We start from the raw sequence: 21,289 nt of genomic DNA on the forward strand, positions 1-21,289 counted from the left end.
CAGGTTACCACGGCAACAGAGCAGCCGAGTTGGGCGAGCGACGAGCCGACGGCTGCCCCCTTTCTCATCCCTCTCCTTTGTACCGGCACTGTCGTCTGCTGCACCAACGGTTTGTCGAACCTGGTCGAAACCTGACACGGTTGCGGTGCAAACTAAATGTATTCGATGACACTTCAATACGCGAAGGTAAGTTACGACGAATAAGGTATTGAAATGAGTTCACCTGTCGCGATGCATTTGCATTAAACGCAACCGTACCGTAACTGCGGCTGCCACAGATACGGTCCGCCGGCAACGATGTACGACTCGGCGGATGGCTGCGACGGCTGCTGGCGGTAGCTGCCGGGACGCGCGCGCAGTCGCGGAGGCGTAACGAGAAAGCGCGCGCGCGTGATCTGTACCGAGTGTTCCCAAATTCCCTTTCCGAAGGCGAGTTCCATCTGCGAAGTATTTGGCGTATTGTCTTCAGGCAAACGACATACCTAGCTCTTCATTCGAATAGGCGCACACAACGTCTTCGACGTAACGCCATACCTTGAGCCTCTTCGCTGGCAAAGCGAATGAGTCGGCAAAGACTTCGCCGAGAACGGCTGCCTCGTCGTCACTCGAGCTGCAGCCAAGCTGGTATCTTCGTCGCTGTCACTGATTTCGCTGCTACTGCGTTATATTAGTCCTCCTGAACTTAACTGCAACGATGTCATCGCCGCAGAATGCTCGGGCCAGTCGGTCATGACAATAAGAACGAAAGCAAGCAGAGCAAGAGTGCCCACCCAGCAATCGAAACAAAAAAGCAGCGAAACTCCTTCATTCCCTTGCGGCAACGTTGATACCGAAACTGAAATGTTGCGAGCGACTACAGATCGTACTCCCCCGAAAAAGTTTGCGGGGAGAACTGCTCCGGGTCCGAGCGGTCTGTCCGGGGAAGACACAGTTTGGGCAGCGCATTCGTTTCTTACATCTTTCTGCATGATCGTAATAGAAACATCACGTGCACCCTATTTTCAACCAGAAAGGGTCACTAAATTTAACTCTTACACGCTTAATAAAACCCAGGGGGGTAAAGGTGGGTGAGGAGGAGTGGCAAATCCCGTGCGCCGACACCCGGGGTCCCGAGTGAACGATCGCAAAAGAGAGCGACAGAATACGAGAGAAAGAAAAAAAAAATTGGGTTGTGTGTGTGTTTATACAGCCTATAACTTGGTCTGCCTCACAGGGGCGACGAGTCTCCCAGCTGTAGATGAGAAATTTAGCCAGTGCGGTACAGCCGCTTGCCTGGGGTCTTTAACGTGCATCACGCAGTTGTGATACACGACCGCACGCCGGTACGATGCTCATCCAGATCGAAACGGGCAGGGGTGGGGCTCGAACCGAGAGAAAGAAAGCAACGTTGCCATGGTAAACGCGAAGAGTGAAAACTCTCAGCAATATAAACAACGATAATTTAACGTTGTAAACTAAATTCTGAGCTATTCTAACGCTTATAAAAAGCAATAAAGTCATTACGCTGCATTAACTTCCCTTCTGTCGAAATCTCGGAAATCTGGTGGTTGCGCAGTTTCGTATTCCTCAACCGCGCCCACCCGCGCCCCACCGGCGAAGCCGGGTATATGGTTTAGTTTAGCGTTAACGCGAGGCCCTACATCTGCGCGCTGTGCAAAAAGAAAGCTTCGAAAGGAACGCGAATATCTTTCCACCGGTAAGTTCGTGGATTGTTGAAGTTCAAGAAACTGCTGTGATGATGTAACCGTGTTTGGGACCCCAAGGGTCTGCCTGCATGCTCCGCCGCTTGCGGCTGCCAGAATGTATGGGAAAATGGCGGACCTTTTCCTCTAGAGTTAGTATGTATGATCTCTATGATAAAACCAGATCTGCTTCTCGCTACCACCTGCTAGGGGACTACTTCCATAAACCCCTGCATGCAACATGCCGCGCGTTGCACTCTGGGAACTAGTTGGCCAGGGAGGAGAGTGGCATGGTTTCGGTTTCGATCGACACGTCGACAAGAGATTATACAGAGAGCGTGTACTATTAACGGCCGTGATCTCACGTTTTGTGGTCCCGAGAGAATTATTTTTGGTCTCTAAACTAACCTAAATGGGCAGACATTGAGGCTATAGCACAAGCCCGAGACGTACAGCTTGTCTTCACACACGCTTGTTGTATTTTTGTCTACGATCTAGCCTTTCTGTTAGCGTTTCGAGATATATGTGAAGGAGCCAGTGCTGGGAATCTCGACGCTGCGTAGCTCGGGTATCTATATCTTGCTTGTGTACGAGTCAACAAGCTGTAACGACCAATAAGTTTGCATACATCGAGCTCGCACCTTTACAGTTGGTCAGGAAGTTTGTTTGTTTTGCGCATCCATAGACGAAATATAATTTTTTGCAACTACTGTTTTTCTTAATACGCCTGAGCACGTGAGGTGAAACTGGGAGGCGCCATTGAAAAGCTCAATTTGAACACGCTTCTTAACTCTTAGCTGTACTGACCCGCAGCACTGCGCGAAGCTAAGTCACCACCCGCTTGCATTCCACTAATACTCAACATCGCGTATGCACAAAAAGTTATTCTGCAGTCATATAGGCACATTCCCAAATACAAACCGTTTTAAGAAAGCAAAAGTCGATTGTGTGAAGAATGTCGCACTGTTCGCCGGGAAGTGCGCGGGACGGGCGTGACCTCTATGCGGTGTGCCAAACGAACGAACTTATTCAAAGTGCATTTGACGGTTGCTAATGGCCGTAATATTTATGTTTTAGCTTTCTTCCTGACTGAGTATGCCGAGATAATTTCAGACACACCGTTCAGACTCAGATCTTGGGCGCCAGTAAAAGCTAGTCCAAAAAGGCTTAGCGAGGAGTAGGAGACGCTTGTTAGAGCCTCCGTCGTAGCTAGCCGACCTCAGTGTTTGCGAAAACCTAATCTCCTATCAGCGTAAAGTTTGGGTGGCCGATATATGATGACACGAGGAAGACATCATAGTAATTTTTGTACAGTTAAACGTTCATGCGTCAACGCTGGGCTCAACTTTGATACTTCTGTGAGGATGCGGCTTGCTTTTCGTCCAATGAAGTAACAAGAAGCGACGTTTGAAAACAAAATACGTGTAAGGCTTTTGGTGACCAAATTTCAGTTGTAGTTCACTGGTACTAGACGGTATTTTTCAAATTGAGCTCAAAGGTGCATTCGTGGGTGAGGTGAATAAGCCACGTCTTACTACGTTTGCACACGCACGCACAATGTCCGGTGTTTCGAGAGCCAAGAAAATTGTCCTAGTCTTAGTTTTGTATCGTTCGACAGTGGTGTGTATTCCATATTCATGAAAAGTCAGATAATCGAAAACGCAAGCCGCGCATGCGGTCACGGCGCGATAGCATGAAAGGAAGCTGCTCAATCGAAACCGAAAGTGAGTGGCCAACAAGTTCCCAGAGTGCACTTCGTCGAAACGTCGTGTATTCCTTCATGTCCTCGTTTTTTGTTTTATTTATTTATTTTTATTTAGAGTATCACATTAGCATAACCATATATTTGCGACTTCGTGTTTAGACTAGAACAGACCTCATCCAGCATCCAGCCAGCTGTTGATAGACTTTGCTAGAAAGCCGCTCCAGCATCCAATCCAAAGCCGGACAAGGTAAGCAAACAAAAATGGCGAGTGAGACAACGAATACATAGAGTAATATAGTAAACGTAAAGAGAGGACACAGGAGCCGATTCGCGGCCCAGATAGTGCGTTTAATACCCTCCGCTACGTGGCGCTTTTCTGCAATTTGGTTAAAATTAATTAAAACTCTTTCTGTGAAAAGTATTTATTTTTTAAATTGCAATGCTTTAAAATTGTTTAAAGTACTTAAAACGACTAAATAGTTTAAATTGAATACGTCACAAAAACCACGTGATGAATGGCGCCTGCCATGGCCTGCCTGCCTGCACGCCGTCACCTCTGCTCGTCCCTGCGTCGTTCGTCTGTGCCGTGCGTGCCGTCCATCTGTGCTTTCTGCTGCATCATGTTCGGTCGACTTTGCATCAATCAAGGTGACGCATGACCGCCCGCGTGCTCGCATGCTCGGCGTGAATTCGTGGAGCCGATCGGTCCGAGCTTCTCGCGCTGTTGTTTCTGCCGGGCTGTATGGCTGCACTTGAACGTGTGTGCATGTTGATTTTCGATGAGATAGTTTAAAAAAAAATAATATAACTTACGACCCTGCACATGACATTGTCCCCGGGTTCACAGATGACGGTGTTGAGCGAACCTCTAACATTGCAGATAGAGCCTTGGTTGTTATGCTGTCTGAAATTTCCAGGAGGTGCGTTTAGCCCCTTGCATACACTGTTGTGCACACTTTAACAACGTCTTCTGTTTAACGCAGTCTCCTCATTTCTCTCATTCGGGAGCTTAAAGGGGCGGTGCAACGATATTAAATTGGAATGTTTTTCACTTTACACGAGCTTACTGGCTCTAGTGGGACAAAAGGATACTCGCACGCAACGCCACTGACCAAGAAACTCCTTTGTTGCGCTGTAATTTCGAGGACGAAACCGAGTGTTTTCATTCAATCTCTCCTTCGCAAAACCTGATGACCCGAGTATGGCGTGGACACTCGATTTGGGCTCGTGATAATCAATAGCTCTAGAAACATTCGGGTAGTGTCCTGTGTCCAATCGCAGCAACGACGACAACAGCCGAACCATAACAATGTCTGGAACTCAGCGCGTGTCCTGTGCCATGCCAACTCCAGCGCATGGCTATGATCAACATTGGCGGCATATAATCGGCTCCAGATCACGGGGCCGCTTGTTCTGGCTGCGAGTTAAGGGGGTGAACTCTGCTCGTTTTTCTTTATTTTTTTTTTCGGCGACTTCGATTGCGTGTGGTGAAAACGAACGGTTATTTCACAGATCATTACCGTCAGGGATTCGTCCTTAATGGTATTTGAGCAAAATACAAATATCAGTGCATCGCCCCTTTAAGACTGTTGGCTTCACAGTAAAGGCGGTGGTCTGTGGTTAGGAAGCTTCAAACGTAAGCTTGGTGCGTGTGATAAGCCATTTTTTGAAGTTGACAACGAACACGTTTACTTTGTCTTTGATGTTCCGCACCTTCCCAAAACAACCAATTGCAATCTCCAAGCCCACAAACTTTGCATTGGAAATGAGGTCATTGAGTGGACTTTTATTGTTGAACTTTATTGTTTTATCCGTGAGATGAGCTTGCAATTGGCTCCGAAACTTACTGAGAGACACATTTTTTCAAGAACCTTACTGTAACATGGAAGAAAATTGTGCCCCACAGGTACTGAGTGCCTCACTCTTTCTTGCAATCATATCCGTTGTTTATGCCAAGGATCTTCCTGAGGCAGTGATGGCTACAGCCTATTTCTGTGATAGGATGTGCATACTTTTTGATTGTCTAAATAGCTAAAAAATTCAAGAAGACAGGGCAGAAGTTGCGTCATGCCATTCTGAAGGGAGAATCTCAAATACTTGATTTTCTCCACCAGTAACTCGGATGGATTTCAGCATGTCAGTTCGAAAGTAGGAGGCAGTCATAAGCCATCATTGGGTGGCAAGTTACTATAAAAAGTGTCCTCATGCTCTGGGATAAGCTTTCAAGCAGCCATGACTTTAAGTTCTTACTTACACGACGCCTGCAGCAAGACACACTTGAAAACGTTTTTGGAGCTATATACGACAAATGCTGGGCTGCTACACAAACCCAAATGTGCATCAGTTCACCTCAGGACTAAAACACCTCCGGATAAAGAAACTGTTCAAACTGTTGGACAATGAAACCGTAGAGGATGACAAGGCTGGACCTCCTAAAGGAGTTGCAAATATCTTCGCACCATGAAAATTTAATTTCAGACATTGTGGAATGTCTTCCAATTGATAACTTCCTGCCACTAGAGGATATTTCTGAGCTGGCATCAGACATCAGGTCTAACCTAATTGATGACTCGTCCACTTTTTTAATACGTTTGGTGCCATTTGATCAAGCTTTTGCTTGAACAGACAACTTACAGCAGTGGCTGTTCACAGCTGCTATCGGATGAGTCTAACAACTCGACCAGGCCTCACCAGTACTGTCTTCTTCCTAAAGCATACCATGTGCCTGGAAAATTCTTCGGGAACTTAGTAATATCATCACAAGCTGGCCTTTCATTTCATTCAGCAACTAGAAAATCCCTTTCTTCCCATAATAGAGAGTGTGACACATGTTCGAGGAGTGTGTGCCGCTTCGCACTTTGAGGTCTGGGTGGTTTTAGCCTATGCCCAGAGGAGTACCACAAAGGGTTTTTAAAATTGTTTTGCAGAATACGCTTGTGTTGACATGTTTGATTGCTTAATTGGAATTTGGACAAAGTTCGGTTGCACTCTTCAGTTGCTAGTAAGAACCAGACAGGTTTAACTGTTAATAGTGTATTAACAGAGGCGTTTGCCAACCAAAAACAAAAAGTGCTTATTAAGTGGGCGGTGCAGCTTGCTCTCCAAATATTTGTCCCCCTTTTTTCCAGCGAATGTGTATCACGGCTCCCTAACAAAAATATTTGTCCACTTTCTACAAAAGTTTGATAGAAAATAGTGTATAGAGGCTAAAAATATTTGAAAGAAAATGTACCCACTTTTGTATCCACTGTCCATAGTTCTTCAGCCACTTTTTTCTGAAGCCCTATTTCTTTTCTGAACGATTTCGGGGAATGTTTAGGGACGTTGAATCTTGTCAGATTTCGAATAGAGTTCTCATTGTTTGGTAATTGTTCGCCCGCAGTGAGTTTGAGGCTATGCAAATTGGTGTTTTTTTTATATTTGCCGGAAATCGGGAATTTGTACTATCCGGTGTGTGCTTCGCACTGTTATTATACTCTTATGACTGATAATGATAGCGATGCCTTATTTAATCTTGCACTTACTTCCCGTACCCGAGTCGGCGTGAAAGTGAATGTATCATACAGCATGTTGTCCGTGGAAAGGTTTTGTTAACTTGGTTCCGCTAAGAATCTATTACGAAGTGCACGATATGCCGAAGTCCTTCATATTCATTTATTTTTGTGAGTATCGATCTCTTTCGTATAAAACATACAGATCTTCTGAAGTAAATCATGTATACATGAATGTGGTCCAATAAAATGTGTTCGAACCTCTTACTGTTGTTGACCTCAAAATGCTCCACCAGTCAGGAGTCAATGCGGCAATTGTGTAACTTCAATGCTTTACAATAGAAAAAGAACAAGAAATATATATACTTCTGCTTTGTGAAGTAAGTTGAAATATTGTTTGACACATTTTGCACGGACGCTATTGTAAGAACTAAAGCAAAAGCGCGTCAGTCTTAAAAAAAAAAAAAAAAAACTTAAAAAAAACGCGGCTTCGGGAGTCAAGGGGCACCCGAGAGCCGAGGGAGGCGGGGAGGAAAGAGAGAGAGAGAAAGGTACCGGAGAACCGGAGCAGAAACGCCCAAACCGAAACCGAAACTAACTTGACCGGAAACGGAATCAGATTATACTTCATACCGCCCGCTAGGAGCGCTACCTGTCACTGGTCTATCTGGCCCGCTGGGGCCTATGGCAGTGTCCGCTCTTTACCTTGTGTATATTACTCTATGACGAATGTGTCGATTTAGCGTCGGCGTGGTTCGCGGCATGGTTCAGGTACGGTGACTCCTGGGTTAAAAAATTGTATGTGACCGTGGTGGCGAGTGAAAGCGCTGCATGTAAATCTATGCGGGGCAAAAGTCGACGAAGTTACCCGCCCGTGCTTTGATTTTGATATTCGTGTTTTGTCGGTTTGGTCGTACGTAGGCCTAGTGAACCAACTTTGCTGAACAACGCCGGTAAGCATCATGCTGGGGGTTGACTCGACGGCCCTTCGCCGTATCCCGACGATCGTTTCGTCGGCATGTCCCGCGAGACGGAGTAGCTGTCAAGCAAGAAAAAGTACGAGCAGCACGAAAGGGATGATAGTGAAAAAATTGTAAGGGTGCATGCGAGCTGGTGGAAGTTAACCATAGTTTTGTTTAACCCGAGACTGGGGTATTTTGGAAAAGGGACGAGAAGAAAAGAGGCCACAAGGAGGCGACGTCTCAAAGGGATGCGGCCGCTGATTATTTCATAGTGGCGAGCGACGGCACTTTCCTACCGTTTACATTCGCGCACGTTTTTGCATCGGCTTTTGCCCGTTCGTGGTGTAGGTGCCCTTTGCCTTTCGTTGCATCGCGCCGTTTCCACGCTTCGAGCGCATTTTCGGGGCTCCCGGCCGAATATGGGCGAGTGTTGCGCCGCGAGCCCGGCGAGACCGATCAGTCGGCGGCGGCCTCCGTGTGGTGTTGTAAGCGTTGAAGGGAAATTGGGTGGGGGGTATAGAGTCCATCCTGTGCGCGCGCTAGGCGCATTTGTCACTGACTCTTGGGGTAGGGTGAGGGGAGAAAAGTGGGGATGAAGATAGAAATAGAAGAAGGAGTCGGGCGTCAGGGGCGTCGTTTCACCGTCCTGCTAGCTCGCCGTCCCATCGTCAGGCTCATCCGTGAGGTGGAGGGGGGGACGGATGGACGGACTGACGGTGTACAGGGGGTTTCCAGCACTGGTGGCTGGCACCGCGCGGTGGCCGGAGATCAAGGCGGTCTCAGGGGACGGCCGCGCCGTGTAGGAGGAGGCATGCAAGCTCGCCGAGACGCCGCTGCCGGGGCATTGGTTTGTGCCGTCCGCGAGACGCTTGTCCGTTATTTTATTTATCCTTGCATCAGGGTTTAGATTATGACGGTAACCTTGCATTTGTTTACCATACTTCGCAAAGTCGTAACAATTTTTCTACAGGCGACTCCTACATCCGTTCATCAAATTTTGCTGCACGCAATACAACTTTTTTTTTTTTTACGACACATTTTTTTTTTTTGCATTATAACTTAACTGCATATCGAAACTTTCTGCTCGTAGCGCAATCGCACCAATGCTGAAAAATTCCGCACGTGCTGGCTTAACGTCATCATAGTAAGCACTGCTCGTTTTTCCAAGTTCACATCAAACAAAACTAGGTACCTTCAATGAAAATACGGTGTATTTAGCGGAATCATACGCCTTGGTAAGCGCATCCGCGCGTTGTGAAGTCCACCACCAGCATGGCACAGGGCAACGTCTTTACCTAGCGTATTGTCATAGGCAAGGAATGTATACTCTGTTTACCCTTAAGCTGAGACTAAAATTTACGCCTTCAGCACGAGCTTGCTGGCTTCTGCAGTGCTTTGGTTGCACCTGACTGCGCGTTTGCGCTTGTGTTAGCAAAAGGGAAGAAAGCTCGCGTTAAAGGCGGAGCTTCTAGTCTCAGCTTAAGGGTGAACGGAGTATAATCGAAACGCCATTGCCGTTGCTTGAAAAACTGGGTGTAAATAAGCTACTTGCGCGAAACCTCGGTATCACGAAACCGTTGCAAGTAAAAAGCTACAAAGTACGGTGTAAACAGACCTTTACGCGCAATGAGCACCATTTGTTTCTCTTTTACCGCTACTTCTATTACTTGGCATATACCGGAATGCGACGTTGTCGTGTTTCATTGTGGCCGTGCATGGGGATATAGCCATGGAGTTGTAATGTATGCCAAAGGTTGCGAAGACTTGACAGTGTGAAGTAACTTGAATGAACATCATGTCTTACCACGCCTTTCATTCTAGTGAGGAGGAGTACAATTCATCGAAGAGAATGACGAAATAACGGTGGTGCCTGCCCTCTCTTGTGGTTCGATGTGAGTATGAAACAACGGCATGTGGCCAAGCAAAATGTCTGGGGCGGACATCTTGTCTCGTGTGCGAGCGGGCCAAGCACCAGACCATGACTGGCTTCGCTCAGAGCCTCAAGTTTGCAGAAATGCAGTAAGTATTATTTTTTACTGTTCCTTTTCATCTAAACTCCTGATAATGTGCTAGCACAGGTTTTTGATCTGCCCTCTGTTCGCATGCTTGACCTCATTAGCTTGCGTGCAGTTACTCAATTTAGCTAGCTCCATAATCTTCATAGTGACACATGCACACTTACAGTAGTGACCGAGTCCTTCAATGCGCTACTGGTCACACTACTGGTCACAAAACTTTCTCGTAATGCTGTGGGAAAGCATTGCATGCTGCCAAGAACAGCCGTGGTGCTGTCCTACTCTGGAGAGGTTCGACGGACAGCTTAGAGGCTTGTTTTTATGTGCAGCAAGTTCGCTTCGGCGCCGTGCTGTGCAGCGTGTGTTTGTACCTTGAAATATTGTACCAATGGCCAGATTTTGGTGGTTGGTGAGCCTGAGATCTCAGCAGGTTTGTACTGGAGGAGCTGACAGGCACGTCGCCTGCTAACGCGAGTAAAGGGGGAGGGTTTGTCTGTCCCAGAGTGTCATTTGCTGCGGGAAACAAGACACCGTCGCGTCGTCTGCTACCAGAACCGAAGAAAGATGGATCATCTGTTACGCACTGTATGCTGCGAGTGAAACGATAGAAAACAAACTTGCATTGGGAACTTCTGCTATTTAACGAGGGTCGCAAATGACGACTTGTGCTTCACTTGGAAGTGCCAATTCATTCTAAAGCGTCATATGCCTAAGCCCGAGGTATGGAACCGCCTTCCCGCATCCGTAGTCTCACTTACTGACACTGCTGATTTTAAAATCGGCATAACTGATGTTCTTAACAATGTTCCATAGCGATTCTGTACCTTGTGTTTTGTTTGTTTTTTGCATTTTGTTTTTATTGTTCACCTTATATTGATGTATATATTTCCACTCCTCTTTGTAATGCCTTCGGTTCCTGAGAGTATAATAAATGAAATGAAAATGAAATTATGTGACCACAGAGCAGCCGCTTACAGCCCGAGTTTAGTTTTCTATTTCGGGGCAAGTGTTTTTACGGGATTCTCTCCGATTTTTAGACGGTTGATAGTTTAAAAAAAAGACCGTCCTGAAAGCCCAGGAAATGGCAGTTCCAACAAGGGCTATTAGTGGTTAATATCCGTGGCTATTAGGCACTGTGGCAGGCCTAATAGCCACGGACCTATATATCATATTTTTAGACTTGTGCTTATCGCAGCCAAGCGCAGCGCGTCTCACGTGCGTCGCTGACGAATTAATATTGCTTTTTATTTGCTTTGATTGTCAAAAAAAATCATAAAACTTTGTGGGAGCATTCATTATTGACCATACAAGCCAAAACTGTGAAGTTCCGAAAATTGGGGCCGTTCCTCCCCTTCAGAAGGTTATTTGATTAACACAAATGTTTTTTTATTAAGTTTATGAATATTGTGTACAAATTATGTCTTAAATTTTTACAAAAATTTTAACCACTCTAGCTGTGTCTGGCAACCGTTCCAAAGCTACCCAAACCCATCCGAAACACGTGAAGGTTCGGGCATTCTTCTGAAACTTTCCGAAACCCAAGTTTCTGGAAAAGTTTCTTCCCATCATCAGTGCATAATGTTGATCAGCAAAATGGGTAATGCTTTCTTATGCCTTGCTTATCTTGCATCCTTCGATGCTCAGCTGCTAAGGTCGTGAGAGACCTGCACATCCAGAATGGGCACCTACAGCAGCAGAACAGGGAACTGCAAGTCTGTTGGGCAGGTGCTCGGGCACGTGGTGCCTTTCAAGCACCAGGGAGAGCAGGCAAGGCCTGGGGAACAGGCGACACCCCAGGAACTGGCCAGGCCTGAGCCACCCGAGCTGTTCCTGATGTCTCTCAGCAACATAGAACAGTTTTGTGCTGGAGAAGCACAGCTGAAGAGCTTCACCAACAGGACACTGCCGGTATTTATGTGTCCTCTTTTCCACAGCATTGACAGGAATAAGGCTGCGATTATTACTTTGTGGTTTATCTTGGGTTATCTGAATATTTATGCAAATGGGGTTGAAAAGTGGACTGAAGCCGTTTACTGTAATATTTCAAATGGACGCCCACCCAAACTGTGTTTTAAGCACAGTCGGCGGCAAATTAAAAATGAGTAAGATGCCCCACCTTCATTACGGGCCTTCTGTTATTTATAACAGCAGAGTGCACGCACAGCCAATGCACGATGGAAGGCTATTTATTGTAAAGGACATCCTTAAACTGAACCCTCCTATAGAATTGTGTCAACATGGTGCAACGCCAGTTGCACGTTTTGCAAGTCAGGTTTATAGTAGCCTGGACATAGTTTTTGCAATTGTTAAACTGCAATTCATAGAGGCTACTGAAAGGAGAAATGCTGTACGGTGGCCTCCAAAAATTAAGTGTTTGTGCGTCGTTTCATTTTTTAACAATTTTTTCCACCCGAAGGTCATGTAGACAAGATTCCTTCATGTGCATCCTCATTGAACGGCATTTTAGGTCTTTTTCAACTGCCACTTCTTGACATTTTTTTAAGTAAAACATTTCACAACAGGGGAAGTCAAATCGCCCAACACATTTGCCTCTGGGTGCTTACAGTATGTCGGCCTGCAAATAATCATAAATCATGCTAATTTCCCACGACACCTCTGCCCGTTTTATCCTTCGAAGTTATATTCCGCACCTGCATCAACTCTCGCCGTGAGTGTGTGCGGAGCACGCACATAAATGCCTGCATGCTTTTTGTGTTTAACGCTTGCTTGGCAGAAGGATCGAGATGCTGTAGTATATTTTGGGCTTCTTTTGGTTTTATTCCTTGAGGCTATAGTCAAGAGATCTATATATTTGAGGTGATAAATTCATTTGTTCTTTTGAAATCTGCTATAGAAATAAAGGTACTTGCTTGAAAATGACTTTTAGCCTGGTCCAAAATCGCTTTTGAGCGTGCCCACCATATGCGTATGTCCAAACACATTTGTAAAGGGTTGCCGGATAAACTTTAATGAATTTCATCTTTACTTTACATAAGTAGTACATTTCCAAAATGAGATGTTCACCTGTCCTAACCAAAGGTCGCCCTATGAGAGCAAATAAATTTTCTAAGGTGAAAGAGTAACTGTCATTGCATCCGCCACTTCATTCAGGGGGTGTGAGTGCATGCGTAGCTGTGTCTTCAGGCATAGCATACGGTAGTCACACAAGCGATTATTACTTGTGGCGGGTTTGAGCTGAGTAAGTTGGTTCATTGGCCTAGAGGGCCACCACTGAGTGAGCACTAAACAAAAAATATGGAAAGAAAACTACTCACACTCTGCTGCTGTTGCCATTTTGTGCGGCTATGTAGACGGTTTTAGTCAATTCCTGCTTTTTATGCCTTTTTCAATTCCAGCCTTCGTCAAGTCGTAAAATAGGCATTAAATTTTCAGGGTGACTAGTCAGCAGACTAAGTTTTAACAAATTCAAGATGCGCGGGAATGCACTGTTTTGAGAACCACATGCATTATTAAAATTACTGAGTGGATGCTGATGAGCAAAGATGATCCATCAAAACGTTTGCACAATTTAGACGATTCAACGAATGTGACTGACTAATAAGATTTAGCGGAGTATGAAGGGAAATATTTTAATCTTTCTGGTTTCGTCTAAGACAGGTTGAGTTGCCATATATTCAAGTATGTTTTCTTCTCTTTCCAGTAAATATTGTAACATTTTAAAGCGTGTATGGTGTGGCTTGCTGCCTTTACCTGGGCATTCACATTCTCTTACTTGAGACATGTTCATACAATTGTATCTGCATGTCAATAACTTTATTAACATGTTGAGAACACACTTTGTCTTTCTAGGAGGAGCAGCTCGTGTCTCCAGGAGACAGCAAGAACCTGCAGAAGGTGGTGCAAGGGATGGTGAGACGCCTGTTCTCAAAGCAAGTCCAGGAGCAGTTCTCCCTTCTGGGCTACCAAGGAAAGTCAAGGTTCAAGGACGCCATGATGTGCAAGGTGGTCATCGGTAATGCATATTCATTATTAGCTATTAAACTGATGGTATCTCTATTTGAGCTCAATAGACAAGCAAAATCTTTGAAACATGTTGACAATTAAAAAGAAGCTAAAACACTTCATAAAAAAAAACGAGTTAGAGGTGATTTTTGGCGTATTTTTGTCCCGTGAATGTGAATATTGCTTTTGTTTTCCCCGAAGGTATAACTAGACGCGAGAAAACACGGAAAACCTCAGAGCAGTTGTGACGTCGTACTAGGATCTTTGGGGCGCCAAGCATGTGTCGCTCGTGTGGGCAGCGCGCGCAATTGCAAGCTTGCCAGTTGTATTTTTCCACACTGACGCCAGTCGTGACATCTATTTCTGATCTTTTTAAAAATAGCAAGAGTTCACGTGCATAGGTTTGACAGAAGCTGAGTATGAGCTAGAGCAGAAATTCCGAAAACTCCCAGTATGACGTCACGCCCCGGGAAGGAGGGGCTTCAGCTGTACTTCTGCAGCCTCCGCGCACTAGATTGAAAAATAAACTTGATATTCGTGATCCTGGAAGCCAAATGAAAGCGATTTTGGTGTTGTTCCTCAAATACAGAACAGCTTCAGTTTCCCTTTAAGTCTTACAGTATGCAAAATTTAAGTCGTATGTTCCTGTCGTTTTTCTTTTTTTAAATTCGACTCGCATTTTCTATTATGAATAACTCTCGTGTTAGCATTCTCAGAACCTTCATACCCAAAAGCAGCGTTTTGAAGTAACTGTGAAAAAAGATTTGGTTGGTCTTGTCTTTTTATCCTGTTAGTTTCCAGGTTGAAAGTCTAATGAAGACCATTTAGAGGCCTTGGTCTGTAGAGTGTCAGTTGGGGAAGTTTTTCTCTCTTTTTAGCCGCTCATCTCTGTGACCCGCCCCCTTTCGCCCCCACCGCGTCTCGCCCCCCACTTCAGATTAATAGGATGTTGCATGAAATAGCCATATGCCTCCGTAGAATCTGCACTTTAGCGTGGTAGCCAAACCCAGAATCTCCACCTCTGTGGTGCTCTCTCTCTGTCACCTTTGAATTGCAGGCTAGGTGAGGGACCTATATTTACACAAAGGAAACGTTCACAAACTGCAGTGTGCGAACAGCACCTTAGCTAGTATGCAAGATATTGGCTTCCCCTATCTCTCAACTAATCTGTGTGATCTGACAATTCTCTTTACAGGTACCGTACAAAGTCGCGCTCAAGGGTGCAGCGTGGACGCAATGGAGGAGTGGCTGACAGGCAAGGAGGCGGAGAGGGGCAATAGAGTTAAAAAAACGGACACTCCTCTTGTGGTTCCAACCGCCTTTGACGATGAGAGACACTGGCTGAGGAGCTAGCTGATATGGATGCACAAGTCAAAATAAAGAATGTCACGGTAAAAAAAAAAATTTATGTTCCCTTCTTGTACTACTCACAATATCCATCTGGGCGACAGATGAATGGGACATGTCTTCTCAACAAGTATACAACTCTATACATGGAGAAAGTTATTTGTTCACACAGTATTGTTTCTTAAAATTGCACAAATACTAAACTGGCTTGTTTCGGATCAAATCCGAAAAAAACATTAAAAACGGTCGGCACCTATAAAAGTTATGGAAACTAATAAAATAGTTCGGACTGAGAAATTTAGCATTTCCACATTTAAGTGAATTTGATCTACTGAGAAGCTAGCTGTGCAAAATTGTAATGCAGTAGGATGTCATACCTGGGCTTTAAAGCCTGACACAGCTAGCATTCTAGTGGTTCTATGCTGGGTACACTGAATGACAAATACGCTGGCACTGATCCTCAATAATGCTGGCACTGACCCGCAATTACGCTGGCACTGATCTGTAACGCTGGGACTAATCTGCAATTGGACTGGCTCTGACCCGGAAATACGCTGGCACACTGATGGTTTTCTATCGTACCGCCGGTTCCATGCCGGGGATCTGTGTCGGGAGCTCACTGGGAACATCCCGTATTCCCGGCATCCCGGTTTCCCAATACGTTCCCGGTACCGGCCGGATTTCGGCATTCGAGCCCGGCCAATGTCGCCCCTTGGGGCGTTTCCGGTACTGGCCGGTATGAATATCCCGGCAGGCCAATACCGCCCCATCCCCAACCCGACGTGGTGTGCTACTTGGGAGCCCATAATTAGACATAGAGGGGAGCTTATAATATTCAACGATTGGGAGATTTCAGACAATGGTTTATATATGTGTTTCTTGTTGATTCTCTGAACTCATCTTATTATATATCTCTTATCACTGAAATTTAAATTATTTTTTTCTTTATCACATTTGTGAGGTGGGTATGACTGTATTTATCACACAATACTTATTCGAACATTATAGTAATAAATCAAATCTACGGTTTTCCAGAAGAGTTTACCCAAATAGAATTATGACGTAAACAGTAAAAGTGACGGCTCACCAAGGTTGAATCCATTCCATACCTTCGGGCTTCCTCAAGAACGGCTCCATTTCGTGAAGGAGAAATGCTACAGGCATTCCATGTATGTGCCCTAGTAACGAATGACTTAGAAGTGAAGTGATCGCCAAGAAGTTAGTGTGTTAATTGATTAAGGGTAAGACACTTGAGGCCTTAATCTGGACACTTGGCGAAAAATTCGGCGAGAAATCTCGCGGTCGTGATTGGCCAACTCCGTACTTGACCTTGGCGCTGGCCAATCAGAGCCGCCAGATTTCTCGCCGTCTTTTTCGCCAAGTGTCCAGATTAGGGCCCTTGGTATCGCTTAATAGCGATTATTATTTTACTTTGTTTAGAGTAGTGCCTCTAATATCAATACAATTATAGGGCTACTAAATAAACAATTATATCGATTGTAAAACGCAAGGAGGCTGAAAAAGGTCCCTGTATGATTTTCAACATAACCGATTTCCATCCCAAGGTGCTCTAACAACTTTTGGTAACGTATTATTGTCAATTGATTAAAATTAATAATAAATATTTTATTAAACTGATTAAATTATTCAATATTGCCTTAAGGAACAAACATATTATCGGTATGATTAACAAGCAAAACACCAAAAACAATTCTTCCTTATATGAGAAACGGAGATAAAGCATATACATTCTTTGGACAGATAACACTTTCATGATCTGGAAGGTGCAACATTTTGTATTTTATATTAGTTCAAAATAAATTACGCAAACCTGATTAGTTTACGCGACATAAAGTTTTGCAGGAAACTACTACAATGAAAGAGAAGCAACAAAACGTTAATTACATATTCAGAACCAAGAAAGTTAGAAGCCAAAAAAACGTGTCTGAAATGCATATATTGATTTAGGTTAATGAGCATATAATATCATATTACAAGGGGCATGCAGGGAAACTCGTTACCCTTGGGGCAGCGCCCAAGCACTGCCATTAATATACGTGTTATGGAGGGAATATTAGATGCATTGGTTGTGGTGGCTGCCGCCACATTGACTGCGGCGGCAGAGGGCAACGCGCCCGACGGCAGGGCGCAGCTGGGAGGGGCATTCGGGGTCGAGACGAGGAATAAAGAAGACGTAAGAAACCCTTCCTTGTTGTTACGTCTTCTTCCGGGGTGGACCGCACGGACGAGAACCCGGGGCGTCCAGGCTGTGGGCAGGGAAACCTACATGGTATACGCATTTTATTGGGCGGTAGCTTGCGCCACTTAACCTCGGAACTCAACGCAAGTTCGAAAATACCTTGTTTGGCGTTTCAGAAGCGTTTGTTTAATATTCGATATTGTTAATGCGAAAAAAACCATGATGTAGCAAAGGTGCACTAAAAAAGAACCTTAATATTTTATGTAAAAGTCTGCAGGAATTCACTTGTTCATTTTATAATAAGATGCATCTTACCACTTGGAGTGGACCGAGGTGTATTAATGTCGCTGTGGGCGTCAACCCAAAGGAGAGAGATGTTGGAATCCACGGCCATCGCGTGAGCAATAACGGTTCCAATAGACATAGTGTGGTCACCGCCAATATTTACACTTAGCAAGTCTGAGCTTAGGACCTTGGCGACGGCATTTTTGACCTGGAAGAGGAACTCGGGATTTATTAAGGTATCTATATATTTCAAAAATTTTACGCACCATTATTTACATTAGTACAAGATTTGTAAAACAAAGCCTAATTAAATTTAAACGAAAACCTCTATACTCGTAGTATTGAGTTCCATGCCTTTTGATTTAGTGAGCTCTTCATGTCATTATAATTTCGCTTAGAACGTTTCGATATTGTTTTGCAAAGTACTATTCGAGAAGCAGGTTGAAAAATATTTAATACTGTAAGGCAAAACTGCTGTAACTAGAGGTCATTCCATGCAGGAATAATACAATATTATCAAATAATTAGTAATATATTTAAATGAAGGTTATTAACTAGATCGGATGGACATCGATTGAAGCACTACCACAAAAAAAAACACTCAACTGCATTTCAAATTGTACAAATTAGAAAAGATATTGAAATCCTCGTCCACTCTAGCCTTATACCAGAAAGTTGTGAGGTTAGCGTGTACTAGAGAAGAATCGCTGGAATTGCTCTTTGAAACGTATGTTATAGGGGCTGCGTGAGTGTGCCGTATAAAGTCTGGTATGAGGCACTTGCTGGCTTAAATATTGACTTCATAGAGGTTCAACGTTATAACCAGTGCACGGTGTAATATTGAACTGGGTTCAACTTTCGCGAAATGTAACGCCAGTCCAATGTCGGCGCCAATAGTGGCCAATAACCGGCCGGTGTTGGTCCAACGATTGTGCCATTTTGCGATGCTTGGGTGACACTATAATTTATAAAGTTTTGTTTTGTTTCCAGTAAGCGGAGTGCTGGTGAACATGAAACAACCTAAGTGTGCTTGCTTGTCAGGTAGCTGTAAAGAGAGTTTGCTAAACAGTTGTGTAAACATTTTTTCATAATTAGACAATGAGAGCAAGTGACCGTTTTTTAATTTCTACCTGAACAGCACAAAATCGCATGTAGGCTCCATTTTATATATTTACTTAATCTCACTTGAACCACGACAATAATGCAAAGTATTTTGTTTTTGATTTTTAATTTTTTTTTTCAATTTGATGTTGCTTTGTGTTTATTTTTAAAGAATATATATGATAATTGTTTGGTTGAACAACTTGCCCAGCGTAATGCGGAAAGTCGTATGTGATTTTCATCCTCAAGATCCAGTGACATTCGCCTCGAGCAAAGTATTGTTGAAATTTAGATTACCGGATATGCAGTCGTTGCTATATTTGTAGAAAGAGCAGATATACGGAAATATTTTATTAATAAATATTACTAATTGAAACCCCAAAAACAGCTGCGTTCTGGTTCCAGGCACGAAATATTTTTGTGTCGGGCCTTATATAAAAACTTGAATTTCTGCCCACCCTAGTGTTGAAAAGTAATATTTCAGAGGAATGTAATGCCTCTACTTTGAGCACGCATCTCAATTAAAGCATTGTATGACGAATTTCTTTTTACTCCTCAGAATAAAAAAAAAAAACATTTCAGCAGTGTTCCCATAAAATGTTGTTCGAATAAAAAACAAAACGGTGTTAGTAAGAAGGTCGTTAGTTGATAAGGTTTGTAGTAAAATAATTATATTATTTTTGTGTGTTTAAGCGCAATGAGCTTAAACAAGCTTGAAGACGAGTTAACACAGGTTTTACGAAAAATAATTCACTTGTCCCTTTGAGTGTGTGTGTGTGTGTGTGTGTATGTATGTATGTATGTATGTATGTATGTATGTATGCATTTACCCTATTGAAAATTCCATCAAGATATGTAATTTGGACAACTGACTGCCAGTCAGCAGCCTTGGTGGAACGTTATGGACCATCAGATGTCATCTGATGGTCCATCAGGTGACGTCTGACTGCCACTGCCAATGGAATTTCATGAACAAGGGCAGCATTTATATAAGAGTGAAGCTATACGCACTCATAAATATCGCCAAATGCCTCAATAAACAAAATGCTCGAGGAAAAAAAAAAAGAAAAAAAAAAGCGGGAGCACCGCGAATCGAACCCGCGACCACTTGCGTACAAACCGGACACCTTAACCCCAATGCTATGCCACCACTTGGGAAACTCGATTTGACAATCTGTTTGATACGAAATCCTGCGGCTGCAAATGCAGTTAAGCCTTCAGCATGTTATGTAAAGCACTCGTTCATCACTCGCCGTACTTCAGTTCTACTCACCTGCCATGTAGAGTACTTTCGCGTCGTAGAACGATCCTTTTGTTCGCGCGTCTCCGGCCCAGTAGACCTGGTACACCTTGTCGTCTTCAACTACACCGCTAAAGTCCCTTACATCGTCGGAACTCACAACACGCTTGGTCTTGTCGAGTAGAAATTCTACTAAAACATAAGACATTGTAGAGCCCGGGCAGAATCGACAGGTTGGAGCAACCGGGCAAACAAAACGAGTCGAGAGCGATCGTTCATGAAAGCTCGGCGAAGCGGCGAAGCCTCTAAGGGCGAAGCGAAGTGGCGTGTTCGGCGGCGTTTCGGCGGGCTTCTGATCAAGGTTGTCGGTCGGCTGCGTGTGATATCTCTAACATCAGAGGTTTTATGGGCTCACATCCCGAAATCGTTTTCTTGTGCATAGATTATTTTTTGTATTCATAGATTTGACGAAATAGTGGTATCCGAACGAACTTTACGTCCTTTGACCGTACGTCTGTCTGCACATCAGAGCTTTTTGACGTACAGTCAGAGACAGTCGATGTACAATCAGAATCGCCACCAAGACATCTTGATGGCATTTCACGGCGGCCGACTGCCACCAGTAAACCATCAGAAAGCCGACAAGTGCAGTCTGACTGGAGTTTGGCTGTCGGTCAGAGTAACTTGTTGGCCAATCGGACATGCTTGACGTAGTCAGGCACAGTCGGCGGTCCACTATAAAACATTGACTGCCAAACAGGGTTACATTGATGGATTTTTCCTTCGGGTATGTATGTATGTATGTGTGTATGTATGTTTGTATGTATGTATGTATGCATGTATGTATGTATGTATGTATGTATGTATGTATGTATGTATGTACCCGAAGAAAAAATCATCAAAGTAACCCTGTTTGGCAGTCAATGTTTTCTAGTGGACCGCTGACTGTGCCTGACTGTACGTCAAGCATGTCTGATTGGCCAACAAGTTACTCTGACCGACAGTCAAACTCCAGTCAGACTCCAGTTGTCGGCTTTCTGATGGTTTCCTGGTGGCCGTCGACCGCCGCGAAATGCCATCAAGATGTCTTGATGGCAATTCTGATTGTACCCCGATTGGCTCTGACTGTGCGTCAAAAAGCTTTGACGTCCAGACAGACATACGGTAAAAGGACGTAAAGTTCGTTCGGATACCACTATTTCGTCAAATCTATGAATACGAAAAATAATCTATCCGCAAGAAAACGATTTCGGGACGTGAGCCCATAAAACCGCTGATATTAGAGATATGACACGCAG

At 44.3% G+C, this 21,289-nt stretch overlaps 1 protein-coding gene across 1 annotated transcript in view; it reads right to left on the reverse strand.

The window, feature by feature from the left end:
- LOC120848335 (arginase-1-like) overlaps positions 1-21,289 on the reverse strand; it is a 130,198-nt gene that overhangs the window by 15,806 nt on the left and 93,103 nt on the right. Inside the window, exons 4-5 of the mRNA XM_040504512.1 lie at positions 17,681-17,858; positions 16,253-16,343 (exon numbers count right to left, since the gene is read on the reverse strand). Of these exons, the coding sequence (XP_040360446.1) occupies positions 16,253-16,343; positions 17,681-17,858 (269 nt within the window). The remainder of the gene's footprint in view (positions 1-16,252; positions 16,344-17,680; positions 17,859-21,289) is intronic.

The sequence above is a fragment of the Ixodes scapularis genome, unplaced genomic scaffold, assembly GCF_016920785.2.
Source record: "Ixodes scapularis isolate PalLabHiFi unplaced genomic scaffold, ASM1692078v2 PGA_scaffold7__128_contigs__length_106722199, whole genome shotgun sequence".
Lineage (NCBI taxonomy): Eukaryota > Metazoa > Arthropoda > Arachnida > Ixodida > Ixodidae > Ixodes > Ixodes scapularis.